Below are 21,400 nucleotides of genomic sequence, written 5' to 3' on the forward strand. Positions count from 1 at the left end.
ATGTGTTGATGGGTTTATGTCTGGATTCTCAATTCTGTTCCATTGGTCTATGTATCTGTTGTACCAGTACCAGACCGTTTTGACTATTGTGCCAGTATAATAGGTTCTAAAATCAGGTAGAGTAAGGCCTCCCACTTTGTTCTTTTTCAGTAATGCTTTACTTATCTGGGGCCTCTTTCCTTTCCATATGAAGTTGGTGATTTGTTTCTCCATCTCATTAAAGAATGTTGTTGGAATTTGGATCAGAATTCCATTAAATGTATAGATCACTTTTGGTACAATAGACATTTTTATAATGTTAAGTCTTCCTATCCATGACCAAGGTATGTTTTTCCACTTATGTAGGTCTCTTTTGGTTTCTTGCAGAAGTATATTGTAGTTTTCTATGTATAAGTCTTTTACATCTCTGGTAAGATTTATTCCCAAGTATTTTATCTTCTTGGGGGATACTGTAAATGGCATTGATTTGGTGATTTCCTCTTCGATGTTCTTTTCGTCGGCGTAGAGGAATCCAACTGATTTTTGTATGTTTACCTTGTATCCCGGTACTCTGCTGAACTCTTTTATTAGTTTCAGTAGTTTTCTGGAGGATTCCTTAGGGTTTTCTGTGTATAAGATCATGTCATCTGCAAATAGAGATAATTTTACTTCTTCCTTGCCCATCTGGATGCCTTTTATTTCTTTTTCTAGCCTAATTGCTCTGGCCAGGACCTTCAGCACAATGTTGAATAAGAGCGCTGATAAAGGGAATCCTTGTCTGGTTCCCGATCTCAAGGGAAATGCTTTCGGGCTCTCTCCATTTAGGATGAAGTTGGCTATTGGCTTTGTATAAATACCCTTTATTATGTTGAGCAATTTTCCTTCTATTCCTATTTTGCTGAGAGTTTTTATCATGAATGGGTGTTGAACTTTGTCAAATGCCTTTTCTGCATCAATTGATAAAATCATGTGATTCTTGTCTTTTGTTTATTTATGTCATGGATTACATTAATTGTTTTTCTAATGTTGAACCATCCCTGCATACCTGGTATGAATCCCACTTGGTCATGGTGAATTATTTTTTTGATATGTTGTTGAATTCTATTGGCGAGAATTTTTTTGAGGATCTTTGTGTCTAAGTTCATGAGGGATATTGGTCTGTAATTTTCTTTTTTTATGGTGTCTTTACCTGGTTTTGGTAACAGGGATATGGTGGCTTCATAGAAGTAGTGGTGTTAACTCTTTGAAAGTTTGGTAGAACTCTGAAGTGAAGCATTATGGGCCCGGGCTACTTTTTGTTGGGAGTTTTTTGATTACCTTTTCAATCTCTTCTTTTGTTATGGGTCTACTTAGTTGTTCTACTTCTGTTTGTGTTAGTTTAGGTAGGTAGTGTGTTTCCAGGAATTCATCCATTTCTTCTAGGTTTTCAAATTTTTTAGAGTGTAATTTTTCATAGTAATCTGATACGATTCTTTTAATTTCAGTTGGTTCTGTTATAATATTGCCCATCTCATTTCTTATTTGGGTTATTTGCTTCCTCTCCTGTTTTTATTTTGTCAGTCTGGTCAATGGTTTATCAATTTTGTTGATTTTTTCAAAGAACCAGTTTTTGGTCTTGTTAATTCTTTCAATTGTTTTTCTGTTTTCTATTTCATTTAGCTCTGCTCTAATTTTTATCATTTGTTTTCTTCTGGTGCATAAGGGTTTCTTTTGTTGCTCTCTTCCTATTTGTTCAAGTGGTAGTGATAATTCTTTGATTTTGGCCCTTTTTTCTTTTTGTATGTGTGCATTTGTTGGTATAAATTGACCTCTGAGTGCTGCTTTTGCTGTATCCCAAAGGTTCTGATAGGAAGTGTTTTCATTCTCATTGGATTCTATGAATTTCTTTATTCCATCCTTAATGTCTTCTATAATCCAGTCTTTTTTGAGCAGGGTATTGTTCAGTTTCCAAGTGTTTGATTTCTTTTCCCTGCTTTTTGGTCTGTTTCTTTACGTGACTTGATATTGACTGTTGTCTCCGAGCCATCTATAAGTTATTGTATTAGTTTGTGTTTGCTTAGTGTGTCATAGCTTCTTGCTTTGTTTTGTTTTGATATGCCCAAATGGGTTGCTTGAGTGAGCTAGCTTGATTATGTTTGCCTTTGGAGCTCTGACATCCTGTCCCCAGATGGCTAGAGCTGTTATCAGGTATATCAGTCTAGGAGTCCATTCACTTTTCTTGTATGAATTCAGCTCAGGTGTCCAGGTAGTTGATCATCAAGTATGTGGTACAGGCTCTGTCCTACAGTCTTAGAGGGGCAGAGGTGATTGGTGTAGGTACGGGTATCTGATTGCAGCAGGGGATCATGCTTTGAACAAGGCAGGGGGCTCAGAACTGACCCCCGAGTGTCTCTGAGGAAAGCGTGTCCCTGTTCCCTAGAGTGTGCAGGTGGGTGGGTTCTGCGACAGACCATGAGTACCCATGTTTTGGTTGTAAGGACTGGGAAGGAAGTTATCCTTGGACCCCTGTCACGGGTGGCTGGGTGACCTGAGTGGAGCTACCAGTCCTTAGGCCCCTGATGTGGGTAGGTAAGGGCCTTGTTTAATAGGCAAAGCAATGTCAAACATCAAACACCCACGTCTCCACTGCACAGCTGAAACGGTTGGAGTCTGCCAACAAGGGCCTATTCTCATGAAACAGGCCCACACAGGTCCATGCACAGGGGAAAAGGTGCTCAGAGTCCACAGACTATTTATGCCTGGACAGGAGCCGCTTCTGGCCTGACCTCCCCAGGTTAGTTGAGCTGGCAAATTACCTTTTCCCCTAAATGCAAATTTTTTCCTTCTCCAAGACTGGAAGGATGGCTCTAGGCACGCAACAGGGCCTATGTCAGGCCCAGGGAATTCAGCCGCTGAAGCGGGTTTGGGATGGGGGGAGGGGGTACAGTAAAATATACACAACTACTTAGCTTTTGCCGAGAGCACCGTTCTTCTCTGGTTCTGAAGGTGTGAGTAGGCTGTGTGGCTGGCTGCTTCTCCCTGAGGAAACTGCAGCCGAACGCTAGTACCAGCCTGCCACCGCAGCTCTGGGAATGGTGCCTGAGGGCTCCCCGTGTAACTCCTCTCCAGTTCTAAATGGTCTCTTCTTCCCCCTGCCCCTCAGTTTTTCTAAGCTTGCTTTTAATGCTCACAGCTCCAAGCTTTTCATAAATATACTCGTTTCACTTGTTTTTTCAGGTCTTTGTTGTAAAGAGGACTCGCCAGAAGCATCTGTCTATTCCGCCATCTTGGCTCCACCTCAGCACAACTTTTTGATGTGAACTTTGGCAGTTAGTTTCTACCCAGTTTTAAAAGACCTTTTGTCTCCCTAATTCCACTTCTACTAATCCATCACATCCATACTAACTCACTAGCATTTGTTGAGTGCTTACTAAGATTAAACTAATATTTGTTGAGCACCTTAAATGACCAAAGTATTTATATTCAGAATCTCCTTTATTCCTCACAAATTTGAACTTACTATCCTATAGGGTCACTATGAGTCATAACCAACTTGATGGCACTTGCTTTGGTATCCCTATTTGAAGAGCAGGAAGAGGAGGAAACTGAAGCTCTCAGAAGAGCAATGACTTGCTCAAAAACACACAGCTAAATAAATTGCAAAGTGGGTTATAGTCTTCAATCCTGTTTCAGCCACTGCTCTGCTCATGTACATGTAAAACAACAGCATCTATGGCATTTGCCAGATGTACACTCTGATTCTGCTTAAAGCAGGTGGTGACTATCGGGGGCCATGAGCATGGTACCACTCACTCCCCTGACATGCCCACAGGCCCAAGCTCCATGCTTCACAGCTACATATCTCAGATGAATGTAAGTCCTCGACCCAGCTTCCTCATGGGGAGACCATCTGAGAGAAGTTGTGATGGGTAAAGCTGGCTTCCCCTCTACTTCTTCCCCACAGCTGGTCAGTGGACAGAGAGAGAGGCCGGCAGCAAAGAGTTGTCCCAGCAAAACCAAGCCACACCAAGGTCACTCCTGCATGAAGGCCACACAGTGAGTCCTGTTGGGCACGTGTGAGGCTCTCTCTCACACAGACTGCAGCTTTTCTTCCTGTAAGAGCAGAAAGAGTTACAGCAGCAAGGCGGTGGCCAACTCAGAGATGTGCTGCTCAGATAGATCCCTCTTCAAGAAAGGATTCGTTGCCCAACTGTGGGGAGTGTGATTAGCTGACAGCCTCCAGCTGTTAGCTTCCTCACAGCCAGCCTCAGCTTTCCCATGAGGTCACGCTCTTCTTGGGGTAGCCCCTGATGACGGCGCAAGAAAGTGATTCAAGGGACTGGCTCTTTCTGCCCCATATGGGACCCCTCTAGCAGGCAATCACTGCTTCAGAACTCCCTGTTGGCCAGCAGAGCCTCTGTTGGGTCTGCACTGTGTTTCGAAGCTCTTCCTGCCCAATGCTGTTTCAACCCCCTTGTCTTCCACTCAGGTCTGCATCCCAGAGAATTCAACCTATTACAAAGATTCTCCTGACTGATGTGCTGATGTAAGGTATTTTTAAGATCTGAAAATAAACCACCCCTCTAAAAAAAATAGAAAGAAATGGGAATGGGATGCCAAAGAACAGCAGAAGTGGTGGACTTGGTTTCCTTTCCTGATGAGGGAGATGATGGTCTCCTATCAGGTCTAAAGCCAGAAAGCCTGGTAGCAGAAGGCTGTGAAGGAGAGACAATGCCCAGAAGGAATGGCCCCAAATGAGAAATGTGTTGGGCTTGGAGTCAGGTAAACCTGGTTTTCAATCCACAGTCTACCTCTCACCACCCAATGACCTTGATCAAGTTAGTCATCTTCCCTGTGCCTCAGTTTCCTCTTCTGAAAAAAAAAAAAAGGAAAAGGATGCTTACCTTCCAAGTTGCTATGAAGAATAACGGGGAGAAGCATAGAACTTGGCACACAGTAATGCTTTTTTCTTTTCTAGAATAATTCCAGGAGGGGATATGGTGAGGACTGGAGCCAGATTGCTCCTGGGCTGGGTCACTGCTCAGGAGAGAGGAGCAGCCTAACAGGGAGCTAAGTTATCCCTGGAAACCACAGAATGTGCAACCCATTTCAACGAAAACCTGCTCTTCCCAGTCCACTTGTGCTATGTGTCATATGCTCCTAGAGGTGGGAAAGGTTTCATTGAGGTAACCCTACTCTTAATCTCCATTTGTTCAATGCACTTACTAATGAGAAAGCTAAGCAGAATATCAGGTATAGACTATAGCCAGGGAATAGGTTTTTCTCTGCTTAAAGCTGACTATCCCCTGCAATGGGGCCCAGATGTTTGTTTCACATTGCTAATCGATGAATAACTATTTATATCTAGACAGGTAGACAAAAACACTTACATCATTCCCTTTCTTTTGATTCTTTCAATTAATTTTTTTAAAAGTAGTTATTGAGCACCTATTATGTGCCAGGCACTGCTCTAAGTACTTGAGATACACCAAACAAAAACCAAAACAAACCCAGTGCCACCGAGTCGATTCTGACTCATAGCAACCCTATAGGACAGAGTAGAACTGCCCCATAGATTTTCCAAGGAGTGCCTGGCAGATTTGAGCTGCCAACCCTTTGGTTAGCAGCCACAGCACTTAACCACTACACCACCAGGGTTTCCTAAGATACACCAGTGAACAATAAATAAATTATATCGGACTTTAGAAGGTATTACGTGGAGAAAAACAGAGCAGGGTGTTATGGATTGAACTGTGGCCCCAAAAATATGTGTTGTAAATTCTACAATACCTGTAGTTATAATCCCATTAGGGAATAGATTTTTCTTTGTTACGTTAATGAGGCAGTATTAGTGTAGGGTGTATCTTAAGTCAATCTCTTTTGAGATATAAAAGGGTAGATTAAGCAATAAGCAAGGAAGCACAGACAGGGGAAGACAGATGCCACGCCACGTGAAATCTCCAAGGAACCAAGAAACAGAAGCTGGAAAGAGGCAAGGACCTTCCCCCAGAGCCAAGAGAGAGAAAAAGCCTTCCCCTAGAGCTGGCACCCTGAATCTAGACTTATAGCCTCCTAAACTGTGAGAAAATAAATTTCTGTCTGTTAAAGTCACCCACTTGTGGTATTTCTGTTACAGCAGCACTGGATGACTAACACACAAAGGGGACAATTAGAAGTGAGGGGTATGGAGAGGAGTGGGGTTGTAGTTTTAAATAGACTGGTAGGGCAGCTACATGGAGAAAATGACATGTGAGCAAAGACTTACAGAGTTTAATGGGTTTAATGGTAACAGTGTTGGCCATGCAGATCTCTCTGGGAAGAACAACCCTGGTGTGGAGCATGGAGAACAGTATGGCTGGTTAACAGTGAGCAAGGGAGAGAGTGGTAGGAGAAGAGGTTACAATATTAACCATAAGAAGAAGCAGGGAAAGCACAGACTGTAAACTGAGCGATCTCTTTTAGTTCTCTTTCCATCATAAGCTGAGTCTACATCATGACAAAAAATGGCTCCACCATCATCCAAACATCTCTCCTTTTCCAGCTGATGCAAATGAACACTCCCCATCCCCACTGCTGGCAAAAACTTCTGGCTGCCACAAGCAGACTGTCTGTGTTTAACTCATTTGACATTCAATGCACATGTTCAAGCAGTCACTATGAGCCATGCCATGTTGGAAGGTACTCCTTGAGCGGCTAAGAGAGCCAGGAGTCAGGCCAGAAGGGTCCTAGCATCTGAGCACAGCAGAGGAGTGACTGACTGCCACCAGGCAGAGGGAGAGCTTATGTTGTCATCTTTGAGTCAGATGGAGGTTTCCTGTGGGGAGGTTATTATAATGCCCCTAGTTGGTCTCACCCAGCTCTAGGTGAAAAACGAAGACCACCAAAGATGGATAATAGTAACCTGGGTGCAATAAGCCTGGTAAAATACCTTATGGAAGTTTCCCAGTCTCCCACTTGCCCCAGCAAAAAAAAAAACCACAGCTATGACTTTTACTTACTACTGAGGTTATGAACAAGGAGCCCTGATGTTGCAATGGTTAAGCACTCACCTGCTAACCGAAAGGTTGGTGATTCAAACCTACCCAGCAGCTCTGCAGGAGAAAGACCTGGTCATCTGCTTCCGTAAAGATTACAGCCAAGAAAACCCTATCAGGAAGTTCTACTGTATTACATAGGGTTGTTATGTGTCAGAATCAACTCAATGGCAACTAACAACAAAAGTTATGGACAACACAACAATAGTTTTATTTTAAGTGTATTTATCAACCTGGAAAGATGTCCATGATTCTATTAAATGAAGAAAAAGCAACATAACCACATTAAATGTACACACTGATTACTAGATACATCTCAACCTCATAAACATTAATACGTGATAAAATGTAGTTCTTAGGCTTAAGGAAATAAGATATGCACAAGTAAAAGAGTTAAGGAATATACACTAAAATAGTAACAATGCTAAATAGTAGGGTTATAAAACCAAAAAACCAAACCAAACCAAACCCATTGCCGTCGAGTTGATCCTGACTCGTAGCAACCCTATAGGACAGAGTAGAACTCCCTCATAGGGTTTACCAAGGAGCAGTTGGAGGATTCGAACTGCTGACATTTTAGTTAACAGCCATAGCTCTTAACAACTGTACCACCGGGGCTCCAGTAGAATTACAGGTAATTTTGATTTTCTTCTATTTGCTTCTGGTATCTTCTTTTTCTGTAATAGTATCTATTACTCAAACAACAAAAATTGTCTTTAGTTTATAAGTAAAAGCCCCTTCATGTAAGGGGACTCAATGTGTAGGGGCACTGAGCTTCTCTTAGGGTGATGGGAAATTTTGAAAACAGACAACGGTGATAGTTGATCCAACATGATCAACATAATGTCACTGAATTGTACATGTGAAGATTGTTGAAACAGTAAATGTTTCGTTACATACGTATTTCCCACAATTGAAATAAAATCTCTTCATGTACATAGCACTTCTAGCTCCTTCCCTACACCCTCAAAAAAGTGAACTGACACCTGTAATCTCAAGCAAGTTGGAACAGAGCTGTTTCCAGCCCCCTTTAACATGGAAAAGTACAAAGCCCAAGGGAGCCAGGTCATTCACCCAAAGTCACACATCTTGGTGTGTAGCCCAGCCAAGACAAGAGTCCGGGGTGCTGAGTCTGGGGTCCAAGCCAGTACACTAGCCTTGTGGCATTTTCTCAGCCCATGCACTCCAGAGAAGTGTGGTTTCAGACAAGCTCATCCCTGCCCTTACCTCTGCCAGGCGGGAGTGCTTGTGGACGTTCTCGCCTTTCTGCACACTGGGGGCCAGCTGCTGGAGGACACCCCTGCTGCTTGTCAGTGCTCTGGTCAGCCGGGCAAACTTCCCCCAACCTACAGCCCATGGAAGAGAAGGAAAGACAGGTTTAACCACATCCCATAGGAGCATGGGCAATTACATCACAAGTGACCCTGTTTGAAGCAGACACCTTATTTTCCTCCTGAGTGTCCGTGATTCACTCTGATTCCCCATCATCAAGACCTACTGCTCACAAATGCACCTCGACATACTCAAATCTGGGCAGTAGTTTATTTTTCCCATGTTCTTCCCTTTATCCTAATCAGAGCTCTGCAATGTATGCAGAGGAGGTTTAAGTACCATTTTACATATAGAGACCACCACCTGTGTCAGTTCGTCATACTGTGGTGGCTTGCCTATTGCTGTGATGCTAGAAGCTATGCCACTGGTTTTTCAAATACCAGCAGGGTTACCGTAGTGGACAGGTTTCAGTGGGGCTTATAGAGCATGACAGGCTCAGAAGAAGGGCCTTTTTCTAATCCGCTCACCCTATACCTCAAAATCCAAGAAACATGAGTGATCTTTACTGTTTTTAAAGATCCCCAAAGACAATCATGCATTCTGATATCCAACAACCCATCTGCATCAAAGTTATAACAACAACACTTGCCCCAGAGTTGAGGTCTCTAAAAGCCTGCCAGCATTCTCAAGACCAAGCTTTGAGCTCCAAAAACCTGGATCCTGGGTATATAGCAAATAAACGGAATATACAGCTACTCACATGTAACAGCTAAAAGTATGACTAGATGATTTTATTTTTATCCTTTAGAGTTCAGAAGTATTCAGCACCTGGCAGCAGAAATCTTATCTACCAATTTTTACCCTGGAGCACCTTTCCAAGACAGACTTAAGAGTCCCAAGGACAGTAGGGCTAAGCAGATGACTGGACTTTTGCACAATTTTCAAGAATCCTGATCTGGGTAGTTACTTGTAAACACAGCCAGAATAGCAAATCAGTTCTTTTTTACCCCATTCCAAAAGTTCAGGGCTTTAATGAAAGCTAATAGCGCTTTCATTCCTCCTGATACCATAAAGCAGAGACATGAGACTGCTGGGCTTGGCTTGAAAAGAGCGGCATGGTAGTCAGGCTGCGGGGGTCCTGTTAACAGGAGCAGACAGCACAGATGCTGCAGGGGTCTTCTGCAGCTCCCATGACTGTGCCATTTACGAACCTGCTCACTGGAATTCACTAGTGGGAACCATGAGTTAAAAATTTTTAAGTCTCAGCGTCAGACTCTCTTTCAGCTCAAAAGAAAGCTTGGATTGAATCCTGCAAAGCTCTTCAAGAACAGAAAGTACATTTTTCCCAAGTGTGCGTGAGCTCAGGAGCATATTGACAGTAACCAGCAGCACCCAGTGGCAATCTCCAAATTGGGAACCCACCCCCATTACAGCATCCAGGGGCAACCTCTAAATTGAGAACCACCCCCCTCCATTAGAACATCTAGGGGCAACCTCTAAATTGTACACCTCCACCCCATTAGAGTGCCTAAGGGCAACTTCTAAATTGGACACCTCCCCCCATTAGAACACCCAGGAGCAATCTCTAAATTGAGCCCCCCCAAAAAATTTCAAGATGAATAAATGCTGATAGCAGCAATGAAAAGGAGAAGCCAAGGGCTCCCGTGGCCCGTGTGCGACTGCCCACCACTCCATCCCCAGGGCAGCGGGCGGGCTGACAGGCAGGCTCTGGGGTGCCCAGGAGACGGCAGTGTTGGTGGCGGCCGCAGGTACCTAGGGGCAGGTGAATCACCCTGACAGACACTGACAGCCGCGGCAGCCCAGAGTGGCGCAGAAACTTGGCTGAAGCAGGCACTGGCTTTCTGGAGCAGCTCAAGTCCTGCATAGTTTGGTCTTGGATGTATCTCTAGACCTTGTGGTGTCACCCCCTCTGACAGTGTCTTCCGGTGCGGTCCACACCACCCCCCTCCCCACTCTCCTAGTGACGTCACTGGTGCCCCCTCGGTTTTGCACCCAGGGGCAAGTGCCCCCCTCTGCCCCAACCCCTGGCTCCACCTCTGCATGAGCTCTGCACCAGCACCCCGACACTGCCACCCCTTCCATACTCTGGGAGCAATGATGAGAGGGGGGCAGCAGGGCAAACACCCCAGGTCCTGCCTAGTAGGGACACAGGGCCTTGGCTCATCAGCATAAAGGGATGGAAAGGAAGGCCTCTGGACTTCTGGGTGTTTCTGGGGCTCAGCCTGGCCTCTCACCTCTCCTTAATCTATCCCTGATTCTCCTTTCCAATATGTGGCTCTTAAAGGAGTTGTCTCTCAGCTGGCTGAGTGGAGGGCAGGGGTAGATGAGTATGTGGTGGTGGTGGGGCAATTGAGGGCAAAATGAAGTCCCCCATCACATCTCTGCCCAGAATGGGTAAGCTGTCTCCCAATTTCCTTCTATCATGTTTTCCTTTCTGGACTATAAAAAATGCAGTTACCATCAAGTCAACCCCAACTCATGGTGACCCCATGTGTGTCAGAGTAAAACTGTGCTCCGTAGGGTTTTCAATGGCTAATTTCTTGGAAGTAAATTGCTAAGAATTTCTTCTGAGGTGCCTCTGGGTAGATTCAAACTGCCAATATTTGGTTAGTAGCTGAGCACTTACCTATCTGCACCACCCAGGGACTCCTATGCCTAATCAGATGAACAAATGCATTCATTCATTTGTTCACTCTATAAACATAACATACACCAGACACAGTGCTAGGAATTGGAGATTCTGAGATGAGTGAGACACAGTCCTTTACCTCCAAGAGCACTCACTCTAGTAGGGAGAACTGACAAGTATATACACAATCATGATGTAGTGATCTAGGTTCTATGACAAGAGACAAGTACAGGGTGCTATGGCCAAGACTGTCTAGAGAAAGCATATGGAATACAGGCTGGGGAGTCAGGGAAAGCTTCCCAGAGGAGGTGACACTCGAGCAAAATTTTGAAAGATGAGCAGGAGTTAGCCGAATCCAAGAAGGAAAGGAAGGGCATTCACACAGAAGGAAGAATACCTACGAAGGAAGAAAATCATAAAATATGTCAGTAAAATGCAAGAAGTCCTAAATGGCTAGATGAATGGGCATGGCCTGTAGGGGAAGTGAGGGGAATACAGGCAGTGGCCGGAGGTGATGCTAAAGAGGTTGTCAGGGGCCAGATCAAGAAAAACTTAGGCAGTAAGTAAGAAATATTAACTTTATCCTAAAACCCAAGGGGAACTACTGAAGGAGTCTAACTGTGGGGGAAAGAGAATACATAAAGTGCTGTGCATTTCAGTTGGACAGAGCAGCAGTGTGGACAGTAGATGAAAAAAAGGTTGACAGGAGAAAGATGAGTTATGAGGCTGTTGCAGAACCCCGCCCCAGACCGATGCTGTGGCCTGGGCCAGGAAGTGAGGGAAGGCATTACAGCAGCTACAGGGGTGGAATAACAGGATTTGGTGAACAATAGGGAGAGAAGAGGCAATCCAGGTGGCCCCCAGGCTCCTGGTTTGGGTAACTGGGGTGACAGTCATTCAATGAGATTAAAATCATAGCAAAAGAAGCAAACAAGTTGGGTAGAAAATATGTATAGTCTGGACCTATGATGCCCCATATAGCAAAGCTGTTGTTGTTAGCTGCTGTCAGGTCAATTCCAACTCATGGCAACTCCATGTGCTCTAGAAATACCTCATAGGGTCTTCTTGACTATAATGTTAATGAAAGCAAATCACCAGACCTATCTTCTGCAGAGCCACTGGGTAGGTTCAAACTGCCAAACTTTGAGTTGACAGTTGGCACAAACCATTTACACCACTGAGGGAGATATATCTAGAGAAAGTGTACCTCTTGTTACCCAAAGGCCAACTGGGGAGGGATGACCCGATGAGAACCTAGCTCAAGATGACCTCACTTGGGGAAAGCCAGATGGTCATTTTCCACAAGGAAAACAAGACAGTTGGAGCAACATCCTTCAAAGAAGCCTCCCCCTGGTACCACCCTACCCCCAACAGAACTGCTCACTACCTCCTTTGTACCCCACTATGCCCCAGGCAGGAACCCTGGTGGCGCAGTGGTTCAGCAAAAGGTTGGCAGTTCGAACCAAATAACCACTCCATGGGAGAAAGATGTGGAAGTCTGCTTCCGTAAAGATTTAACATCTTGGAAGGCAGAGCCAAGATGGTGGAATACAGAGATGCTTCTGATGAGCCCTCTTTACAACAAAGACCAAAAAAAACAAGTATATTTATGACAGGCTAGGAGCTCTGAGCATCGAAGGCAACCTGAGAAAATGAACTGAGGGGCAAGGGGAGGAACAGACGATTCAGAAGCGGAGAAGAGTTACCAGACCCGAATCGCAGGGAACCCTCAGGCACCATTCCTGCAGCAGCAGTGGTGGGCTGGTACTAGCATTCAGCCACAGTTTCCTCAGGGAGAAGCAGCCAGCCACACAGCCTACTCCCACCTCCAGAACCTGAGAAGAACAGCGCTCTTGGCGAAAGCTAAGTACTTGTGTATATTTTACCAAACCCCCAAACCCCCAACCTGGCTTAAGCAGCTGAATTCCCTGGGCCTGAGATAGGCACGGATGAGCGCCTAGAGCCATCCTCCCAGCCTTGGAGAAGGAAAAAATTTGTAATTGCAGGAAAAGATAATCTGCCAGCTCAACAAACTGAAGGAGCTCAGGAGAGAAGTGGCTTCTGTCCAGGCATAAACAGTCTGTAGACTTTGAGCACCTTTCCCCTCTGCATGGACCTGTGTGGGCCTATTTCATCAGAATAGGCCCTTGTTGGAAGACTCCAACTGTTTCAGCTGTGTGGTGGAGAGGTGGGTGTTTGATGTTTAACATTGCTTTGCCTATTAAACAGGGTCCTCACCTACCCACATCAGGGCCCTAAGGACTGGTAGCTCCACTCAGGTCACCCAGCTACCCGCGACAGGGGTCCAAAGATAACTTCCCTCCCAGTCCTTACAACCAAAAACGTTGGGTGCCCACAGCCCATCTGCAGAACCCACCCACCTGCACACTCTAGGGAACAGGGACGTGCTTTCCTCAAAGACACTCGGGGGTCGGTTCTCAACCCCTTGCCTTGTTCAGAGCATGACCCCCTGCTGCAATAAGATACTGGTACATACACCAATCACCCCTGCCCCTCTAAGGCTGTAGCACAGAGCCTGTACCACACACTTGATGATCAGCTACCTGGAAAACTGAGATGAATTCATACAAGAAAAGTGAATGGACTCCTAGACTGATATACCTGATGACAGCTCTAGCCATTGGGGGACAGGACATCAGAGCTCCAAAGGCAAAAATAAACAAGCTAGCTCACTCAAGCAACCCATCTGGGCATATCAAAACAAAACAAAGCAAGAAGCTACAACACAGTAAGCAAGCATAAACTAATACAATAACTTATAGATGGCTCGGAGACAACAGTCAATATCAAGTCACATAAAGAAACAGACCATGATCACCTCAACAAGCTCTCAAAACAAAGAATCCAGAAATCTTCCAGATGAAAGTACATTCCTGGAATTACCAGAGCCAGAATACAAAAGTTTAATATCCAGAACTCTTCAACACATCAGGAAGGAAATGAGACAATATGCAGAACAAGCCAAGGAACACACAGATAAAGTAACTGAAGAAATTAGAAAGATTATTCAGGAACATAATGAAAAATTTAATAAGCTGGAAAAATCCATAGACAGACAGCAATCAGAAATTCAGAAGATTAAAAATTAAATTACGGAAGTAGACAAAATAGAAAGTCAGAGGAGCAGAACTGAGCAAGTAGAAGCCAGAACTTCTGAACGTGAAGATAAATCACTTGGCACTAATATATTTGAAGAAATATCAGATAAAAGATTTAAAAAAAAATGAAGAAACCTTAAGAATCATGTGGGACTCTATCAAGACAAATAACCTACAAGTGATTGGAGTACCAGAACAGGGAGGGATAACAGAAAATACAGAGAAAATTGTTGAAGACTTCTTGGCAGAAAACTTCCCTGATTTCACAAAAGATGAGAAGATATCTATCCAAGATGCACATCAAACTCCACATACTATAGATGTTAAAAGAAAGTCACCAAGACATATTATAATCAAACTTGCCAAAACCAGAGATAAAGAGAGAATTTTAAGAGCAGCTAGGGATAAACAAAAAGTCACCTACAAAGGAGGGCCAATAAGAATATGCTTGGACTACTCGGCGGAAACCATGCAGGCAAGGAGGCAATGGGATGACTTACTTAAAAAGTTAAGGGAAAAAAAATGCTAGCCAAGAATCATATATCCAGCAAAATAGTCTCTTAAACATGAAGGTGGAATTAAGACATTTCCAGATAAACACAAGTTTAGGGAATTTGTAAAAACTAAACCAAAACTACAAGAAATACTAAAAGGAGTTTTCTGGTTAGAAAATCAATAATATCGGGTATCAATGCAAGACTAGAACACTGGGCAGAGCAATCAGAAGTCAACCCAGACAGGGAAATCAAAAAAACAAAGCAAGATGAAAAAAAAAAAAAAAAAAAAAAACAAGCTCCACACAGGGTAACAGCGATGTTATTATATAAAAGAAGACAACATTAAGACAATAAAGACGGACTAAGAAATGTAATCCTAGATCTTCTACATGGAGAGGAAGATAAGGTGATATAAAGAAATAAAAGTTAAGTTTAAATTTAGAAAAATACGGGTAAATAATAAGGTAACCACAAAGGAGACAAACTATCCTACTTATCAAAATAAAATACGAGAAAAAAATAGAGACTCAGCAGAACAAAATCAACAACAACGAATATGAGGAAAGGACAATACATAAAGATAATCGACTCAGCACATAAAATTAAGTAGAAAAAGAAACTGTCAACGACACACAAAAAAAGCCGTCAAAATGATACCACTAAATTCACACCTATCCATAATTACGCTGAATGTAAATGGAATAAATGCACCAATAAAGAGACAGAGAGTGGCAAAAGGGATTAAAAAACACAATCCATCTATATGCTGCCTACAAGAGACACACCTTAGACTTAGAGACTCAAACAAACTAAAACTCAAAGGATGAAAAAAAATATATCAAGCAAACAACAATCAAAAACGAGCAGAAGTGGCAATACTAATTTCTGAAAAAATAGACTTTAAAGTTAAATCCATCATAAAGGATAAGGAACGACACCATATAATGATTAAAGGGACAATATACCAAGAAGATCCAACCATATTAAATATTTATGTACCCAATGACAGGGCTGCAACATACATAAAACAAACTCTATCAGCATTGAAAAGTGAGATAGACAGCTCTACAGTAACAGTAGGAGACTTCAAGACACCACTCTCAGTGAAGGACAGGACATCTAGAAAGAAGCTCAGTAAAGACATGGAAGATCTAAACGCCACAATCAACCAACTTGACCTCGTAGACATATACAGAACATTCCACCCAACAGCAACCAAGTATACTTTCTTTTCTAGTGCACATGGAAAATTCTCTAGAATAGACCCCATAATAGGGCATAAAGCAAGCCTTAGCAGAACCCAAAATATTGAAATATTACAAAGCATCTTCTCTAACCATAAGGCCATTAAAGTGGAAATCAATAACAGAAAAAGCAGGGAAAAGAAAACAAACACTTGGACACTGAACAATATCCTGCTCAAAAAAGACTGGATTATAGAAGACATTAAGGATACAATAAAGAAATTCATCAAATCCAATGAGAATGAAAACACTTCCTATCAGAACCTTTGGACACAGCAAAAGCAGTGCTCAGAGGTCAATTTATATTAATAAATGAACACATCCAAAAAGAAGGGCCAAAATCAAAGAATTCTCCGTACACCTTAAACAAAAAGGAAGAGAGCAACAAAAGAAACCCACAGGCACCAGAAGAAAACAAATGATAAAAATTAGGGCAGAACTAAATGAAATGGAAAACAGAAAAACAATTGAAAGAATTAACAAGACCAAAAGCTGGTTTTTTGAAAAAATCAACAAAATTGATAAACCATTGGCCAAACTGACAAAAGAAAAACAGGAGAGAAAGCAAATAACCCAAATAAGAAATGAGATGGGTGATATTACCACAGACGCAACTGAAATTAAAAGAATCATATCAGATTACTATGAAAAATTGTACTCTAACAAATTTGAAAATCTAGAAGAAATGGATGAATTCCTAGAAACGCACTACCTACCTAAACTAACACAAACAGAGCTAGAACAACTACATAGACCCATAACAAAAGAATAGATTGAAAAGGTAATCAAAAAACTCCCAACAAAAAAAAAGCCCTAGCCCGGACGGCTTCTTTGCAGAGTTCTACCAAACTTTCAGAGACGAGTTAACACCAGTATTATGAAAGGTATCCCAGCGCATAGAAAAGAGCAGAATAATACCAAACTCATGCTATGCAGCCACGATATCCCTGGTACCAAAAACACGTAAAGACACCACACAAAAAAGAAAATTACAGACCTATATCCCTCATGAACTTGGATGCAAAAATCCTCAACAAAATTCTAGCCAATAGAATTCGACAACATATCAAAAAAATAATTCACCATGACCAAGTGGGATTCATACCAGGTATGCAGGGATGGTTCAACATTAGAAAAACAATCATTGTAATCCATCACATAAATGAAACAAAAGACAAGAATCACATGATTTTATTAACTGATGCAGAAAAGGCATTTGGCAAAGTTCAACACCATTCATGACAAAAACTCTCAGCAAAATAGGAATAGAAGGAAAATTCCTCAACATAATAAAGGGCATTTATACAAAACCAACAGCCAACATCATCCTAAGTGGAGAGAGCCTGAAAGCATTCCCACTGAGATCGGGAACCAGACAAGGATGCCTTTTATCAGCGCTCCTATTCAAAATTGTGTTGGAGGTCCTAGCCAGAGCAATTAGGCTACATAAAGCAGACCTAGATTGGCAAGGAAGAAGTAAAATTATCTCTATTTCCAGACGGCATGATCTTATACACAGAAAACTCTAAGGAACCCTCAAGAAAAGTACTGAAACTAATAGAAGAGTTCAGCAGAGTATTGGGATACAAGATAAACATACAAAAATCAGTTGGATTCCTCTACACCAACAAAAAGAACATCAAAGAGGAAATCACCAAATCAATACCATTTACAATATCCCCCAAGAAGATAAAATACTTAGGAATAAATCTTACCAGAGATATAAAAGACTTATACAAAGAAAACTATACTACACTTCTGCAAGAAACCAAAAGAGACCTACATAAGTGAAAAAACATACCTTGGTCATGGATAGGAAGACTTAACATTATAAAAATGTCTATTCTACCAAAAGTGATCTATACATTTAATGGAATTCTGATCCAAATTCCAACGACATTCTTTAATGAAATGCAGAAACAAATCACCAACTTCACATGGAAGGCAAAGAGGCCCCAGATAAGTAAAGCATTACTGAAAAAGAAGAACAAAGTGGGAGGCCTTACTCTACCTGATTTTAGAACCTATTATACCGCCACAATAGTCAAAACAGTCTGGTACTGGTACAACAATAGATGCATAGACCAATGGAACAGAATTGAGAATCCAGACATAAATCCATCCACATATGAGCAGTTGATATTTGACAAAGGCCCCAAAACAGTTAAATGGGGAAAAGACAGTCTTTTTAACAAATGGTACTGGCATAACTAGATATCCATCTGCAAAAAAATGAAACAAGACCCGCACCTCACTCCATGCACAAAAACAAGCTCAAAATGGATCAAAGACCTAAATATAAAATCTAAAACAATAATGATCATGGAAGAAAAAATAGTTACAATGTTAGGAGCTCTAAAACATGGCATAAACAGTATACAAAACATTACTAACAATGCAGAAGCTAAAAACTAGATAACTGGGAGCTCCTAAAGATCAAACACCTATGCTCATCCAAAGACTTCACCAAAAGAGTAAAAAAATTATCTACAGACTGGGAAAAAGTTTTTAGCTATGACATTTCCAATCAGCACCTGATCTCTAAAATCTATATGATACTGCAAAAACTCAACTGCAAAAAGACAAACAACCCAATTAAAAAATGGGCAAAAGCAAGAGACAGAAAGGGCCACATGAGCCAGAGACTACATCAGCCTGAGACCAGAAGAACTAGATGGTGCCCAGCTATAACCAATGACTGCCCTGACAGGGAACACAACAGAGAACCCTGGATGGAGCAGGAGAGCAGTGGGATGTAGACCCCAAATTCTCATAAGACCAGACTTAATGGTCTAACACTAGAAGGACCCCAGTGGTCATGGCCCCCAGACCTTCTGTTGGCCCAGGACAGGAACCATTCCTGAAGCCAACTCTTCAGACAGGGATTGGACTGGACAATGGGTTGGAGAGGGATGCTGGTGAGGAGTGAGCTTCTTGGATCAGGTGGACACTTGAGACTATGTTGGCATCTCCTTCCTGGAGGGGAGATGAGAGGGTGGAGGGGGATAGAAGCTGGCAAAATAGACACGAAAAGAGAAGAGTGGAGGGAGAGAGCAGGCTGTCTCATTAGGGGGAGAGTAACTGGCAGTGTGTAGCAAGGTGTATATGGGTTTTTGTGTGAGAGACTGACTTGATTTGTAAACTTTCACTTAAAGCATAATAAAAAGTATAAAAAAATTTTTTTTTAATGGGCAAAAGGTATGAACAGACACTTCACTAAAGAAGACATTCAGGTAGCTAACAGATACATGAGGAAATGCTCACGATCATTAGCCATTAGAGAAATGCAAATCAAAACTCCAATGAGATTTCATCTCACGCCAACAAGGCTGGCATTAATCCAAAAAACACAAAAGCATAAATGTTGGACAGGCTGTGGAGAGACTGGAACACTTATACACTGCTGGTGGGAATATAAAATGGTGCAAACACTTTTGAAATCGATTTGGCGCTTCCTTCAAAAGCTATAAATAGAACTACCATATGATCCAGCAATCCCACTCCTTGGAATATATCTTAGAGAAATAAGAGCCTTTACACCAACAGATAATATGCACACCCATTTTCATTGCAGCACTGTTTACAATAGCAAAAAGATGGAAGCAACCAGGGTGCCCATCAAGGATGAATGGATAAATAAATTATGGTATATTCACCCAATGGAATACTCCACCCATCGATAAAAAACAGTGATGAATCTGTGAAAAATTTCATAACATGGAGGAATCTGGAAAGCATTATGCTGAGTGAAATTAGTCAGTTGCAGAAGGACAAATATTATATAAACCACTATTATAAGAACTCAAGAAATAGTTCAAACAGAGAAGAAAATATTCTTTGATGGTTATGAGACGGGGGAGGGAGGTTGGAGAGGGGTACTCACTAATTAGATAGTAGATAAGAACTACTTTAGGTGACGAGAAAGACAACACACGGTACAGGTGAGGTCAGCGCAACTGGACTAAACTAAAAGCAAAGAAGTTTCTGGAATAAACTGAATGCTTCGAAGGCCAGTGTAGCAAGGGTGGGCATTTGGAGACCATGGTTTCAGGGGACACCTAAGTCAATTGGCATAATAAAATCTATTAAGAAAACATTCTGCATACGACCTTCAAGAGAGGTGCCTGGGGTCTTAAACACTAGCAAGCGGCCATCTGAGATACATCAATTGGTCTCAACCCACCTGGATCAAAGGAAAATGAAGAACACTAAGGACGCAAGGTAATTATGAGCCCAAGAGACAGACAGGGCCACATAAACCAGCGACTACATCAACCTGAGACCAGAAGAACTAGATGGTGCCCAGCTACAACTGATGACTGCCCTGACAGGGAACACAACAGAGAACCCCTGAGGGAACAGGAGACCAGTGGGATGCAGACCCCAAATTCTCATAAAAAGACCAGACTTAACGGTCTGACTGAGACTAGAAGGACCCCGGTGGTCATGGCCCCTAGACCTTCTGTTGGCTCAGGACAGGAACCATTCCCAAAGCCAACTCCTCAGACAGGGATTGGACTGGACAATGGGTTGGAGAGGGATGCTGGTGAGGAGTGAGCTTCTTGGGTCAGGTCGACACTTGAGGCTATGTTGGCATCTCCTCCCTGGAGGGGAGATGAGAGGGTAGAGAGGGTTAAAAGCTGGTGAAATGGACAAGGAAAGAGGGAGCGTAGGGAGGGAGTTGGCTGTCTCATTAGGGGGAGAGCAATTGGGAGTATGTGGCAAGGTGTATATAAGTTTTTGTGTGAGAGACTGACTTGATTTGTAAACTTTCACTTAATGCACAATAAAAATCAAAAAAATATATTTAGCACCTTGGAAACCCTATGGGGCAGTTCTACTCTGTCCTATAGGGTCATTATGAGTCGGAATCGATTCGATAGCAACAGATTTGGTTTTTGGTTTATGTCTTAGGCAAACTTCTATAAGATCATGATTATGCTTTACCGTTCTTATTTGTTAACCTGTCTGTCCATCCCCCAAGAAGTCATCTAATGAACAGGGGCTGTATCTCAGACATTTCCTTATGTTTAACATCTAACATAAGAGTAGATATCCAACACATACCCAATAAGCGTGCGCTGAATAAATGTGGATAAGGAACAATTTTTTTTTTCCTCTCATTGCTTTATTTCTGTCTTGGCTTACAAAAGATATGAAGTTCCAAATGATAAGCATCCATTTCACAAACTCCTTTAAGTTTTAGGAGTATTTCTATGCCTACCTCTGTGCCAAGCATTTCTGTACCCACCCCTGCAATTATGTATATCCCATTTGGAAGTTCAATACCGAATTGAGCTTAAATGAAGAAACTCTCCTCCTAGAAATCTGCCATCTGTGTCACAGACTTCACCAGAGACGTAAGCATAGGCAAGGTTTTGGGTGCCATGAGAAGATCGAAAGCATCACATCATCAGGAAAAATGAGATGAATGGGCAGGAGGAGAAGGGGAAGAGCAAAAATGAAAGAACGGAAGGAGGGGAACACAGTAGACAACTACAATGTGCAATCTAGAAATCAGCTAAAAAGTAATTAGTGGGTTTTTTTCTCCATTCTCATTAAGGACAACTGCTTTCCCCTTCTTGAACTCCACAATGGCTACTGGATTTCAACTTGGATGAGCCCC

General features: G+C 42.4%; 1 protein-coding gene across 2 annotated transcripts in view; it reads right to left on the reverse strand.

The window, feature by feature from the left end:
• The window catches only part of KCNH1 (potassium voltage-gated channel subfamily H member 1), a 765,170-nt gene that overhangs the window by 633,462 nt on the left and 110,308 nt on the right, over positions 1 to 21,400 (reverse strand). For both annotated transcript variants that reach the window (XM_049858606.1, XM_049858609.1), the window contains exon 5: positions 8,220 to 8,338. In XM_049858606.1, coding sequence (XP_049714563.1) covers positions 8,220 to 8,338 — 119 coding nt within the window. The remainder of the gene's footprint in view (positions 1 to 8,219; positions 8,339 to 21,400) is intronic.

This window comes from Elephas maximus, chromosome 18 (genome assembly GCF_024166365.1).
Source record: "Elephas maximus indicus isolate mEleMax1 chromosome 18, mEleMax1 primary haplotype, whole genome shotgun sequence".
NCBI classification, from domain to species: domain Eukaryota; kingdom Metazoa; phylum Chordata; class Mammalia; order Proboscidea; family Elephantidae; genus Elephas; species Elephas maximus.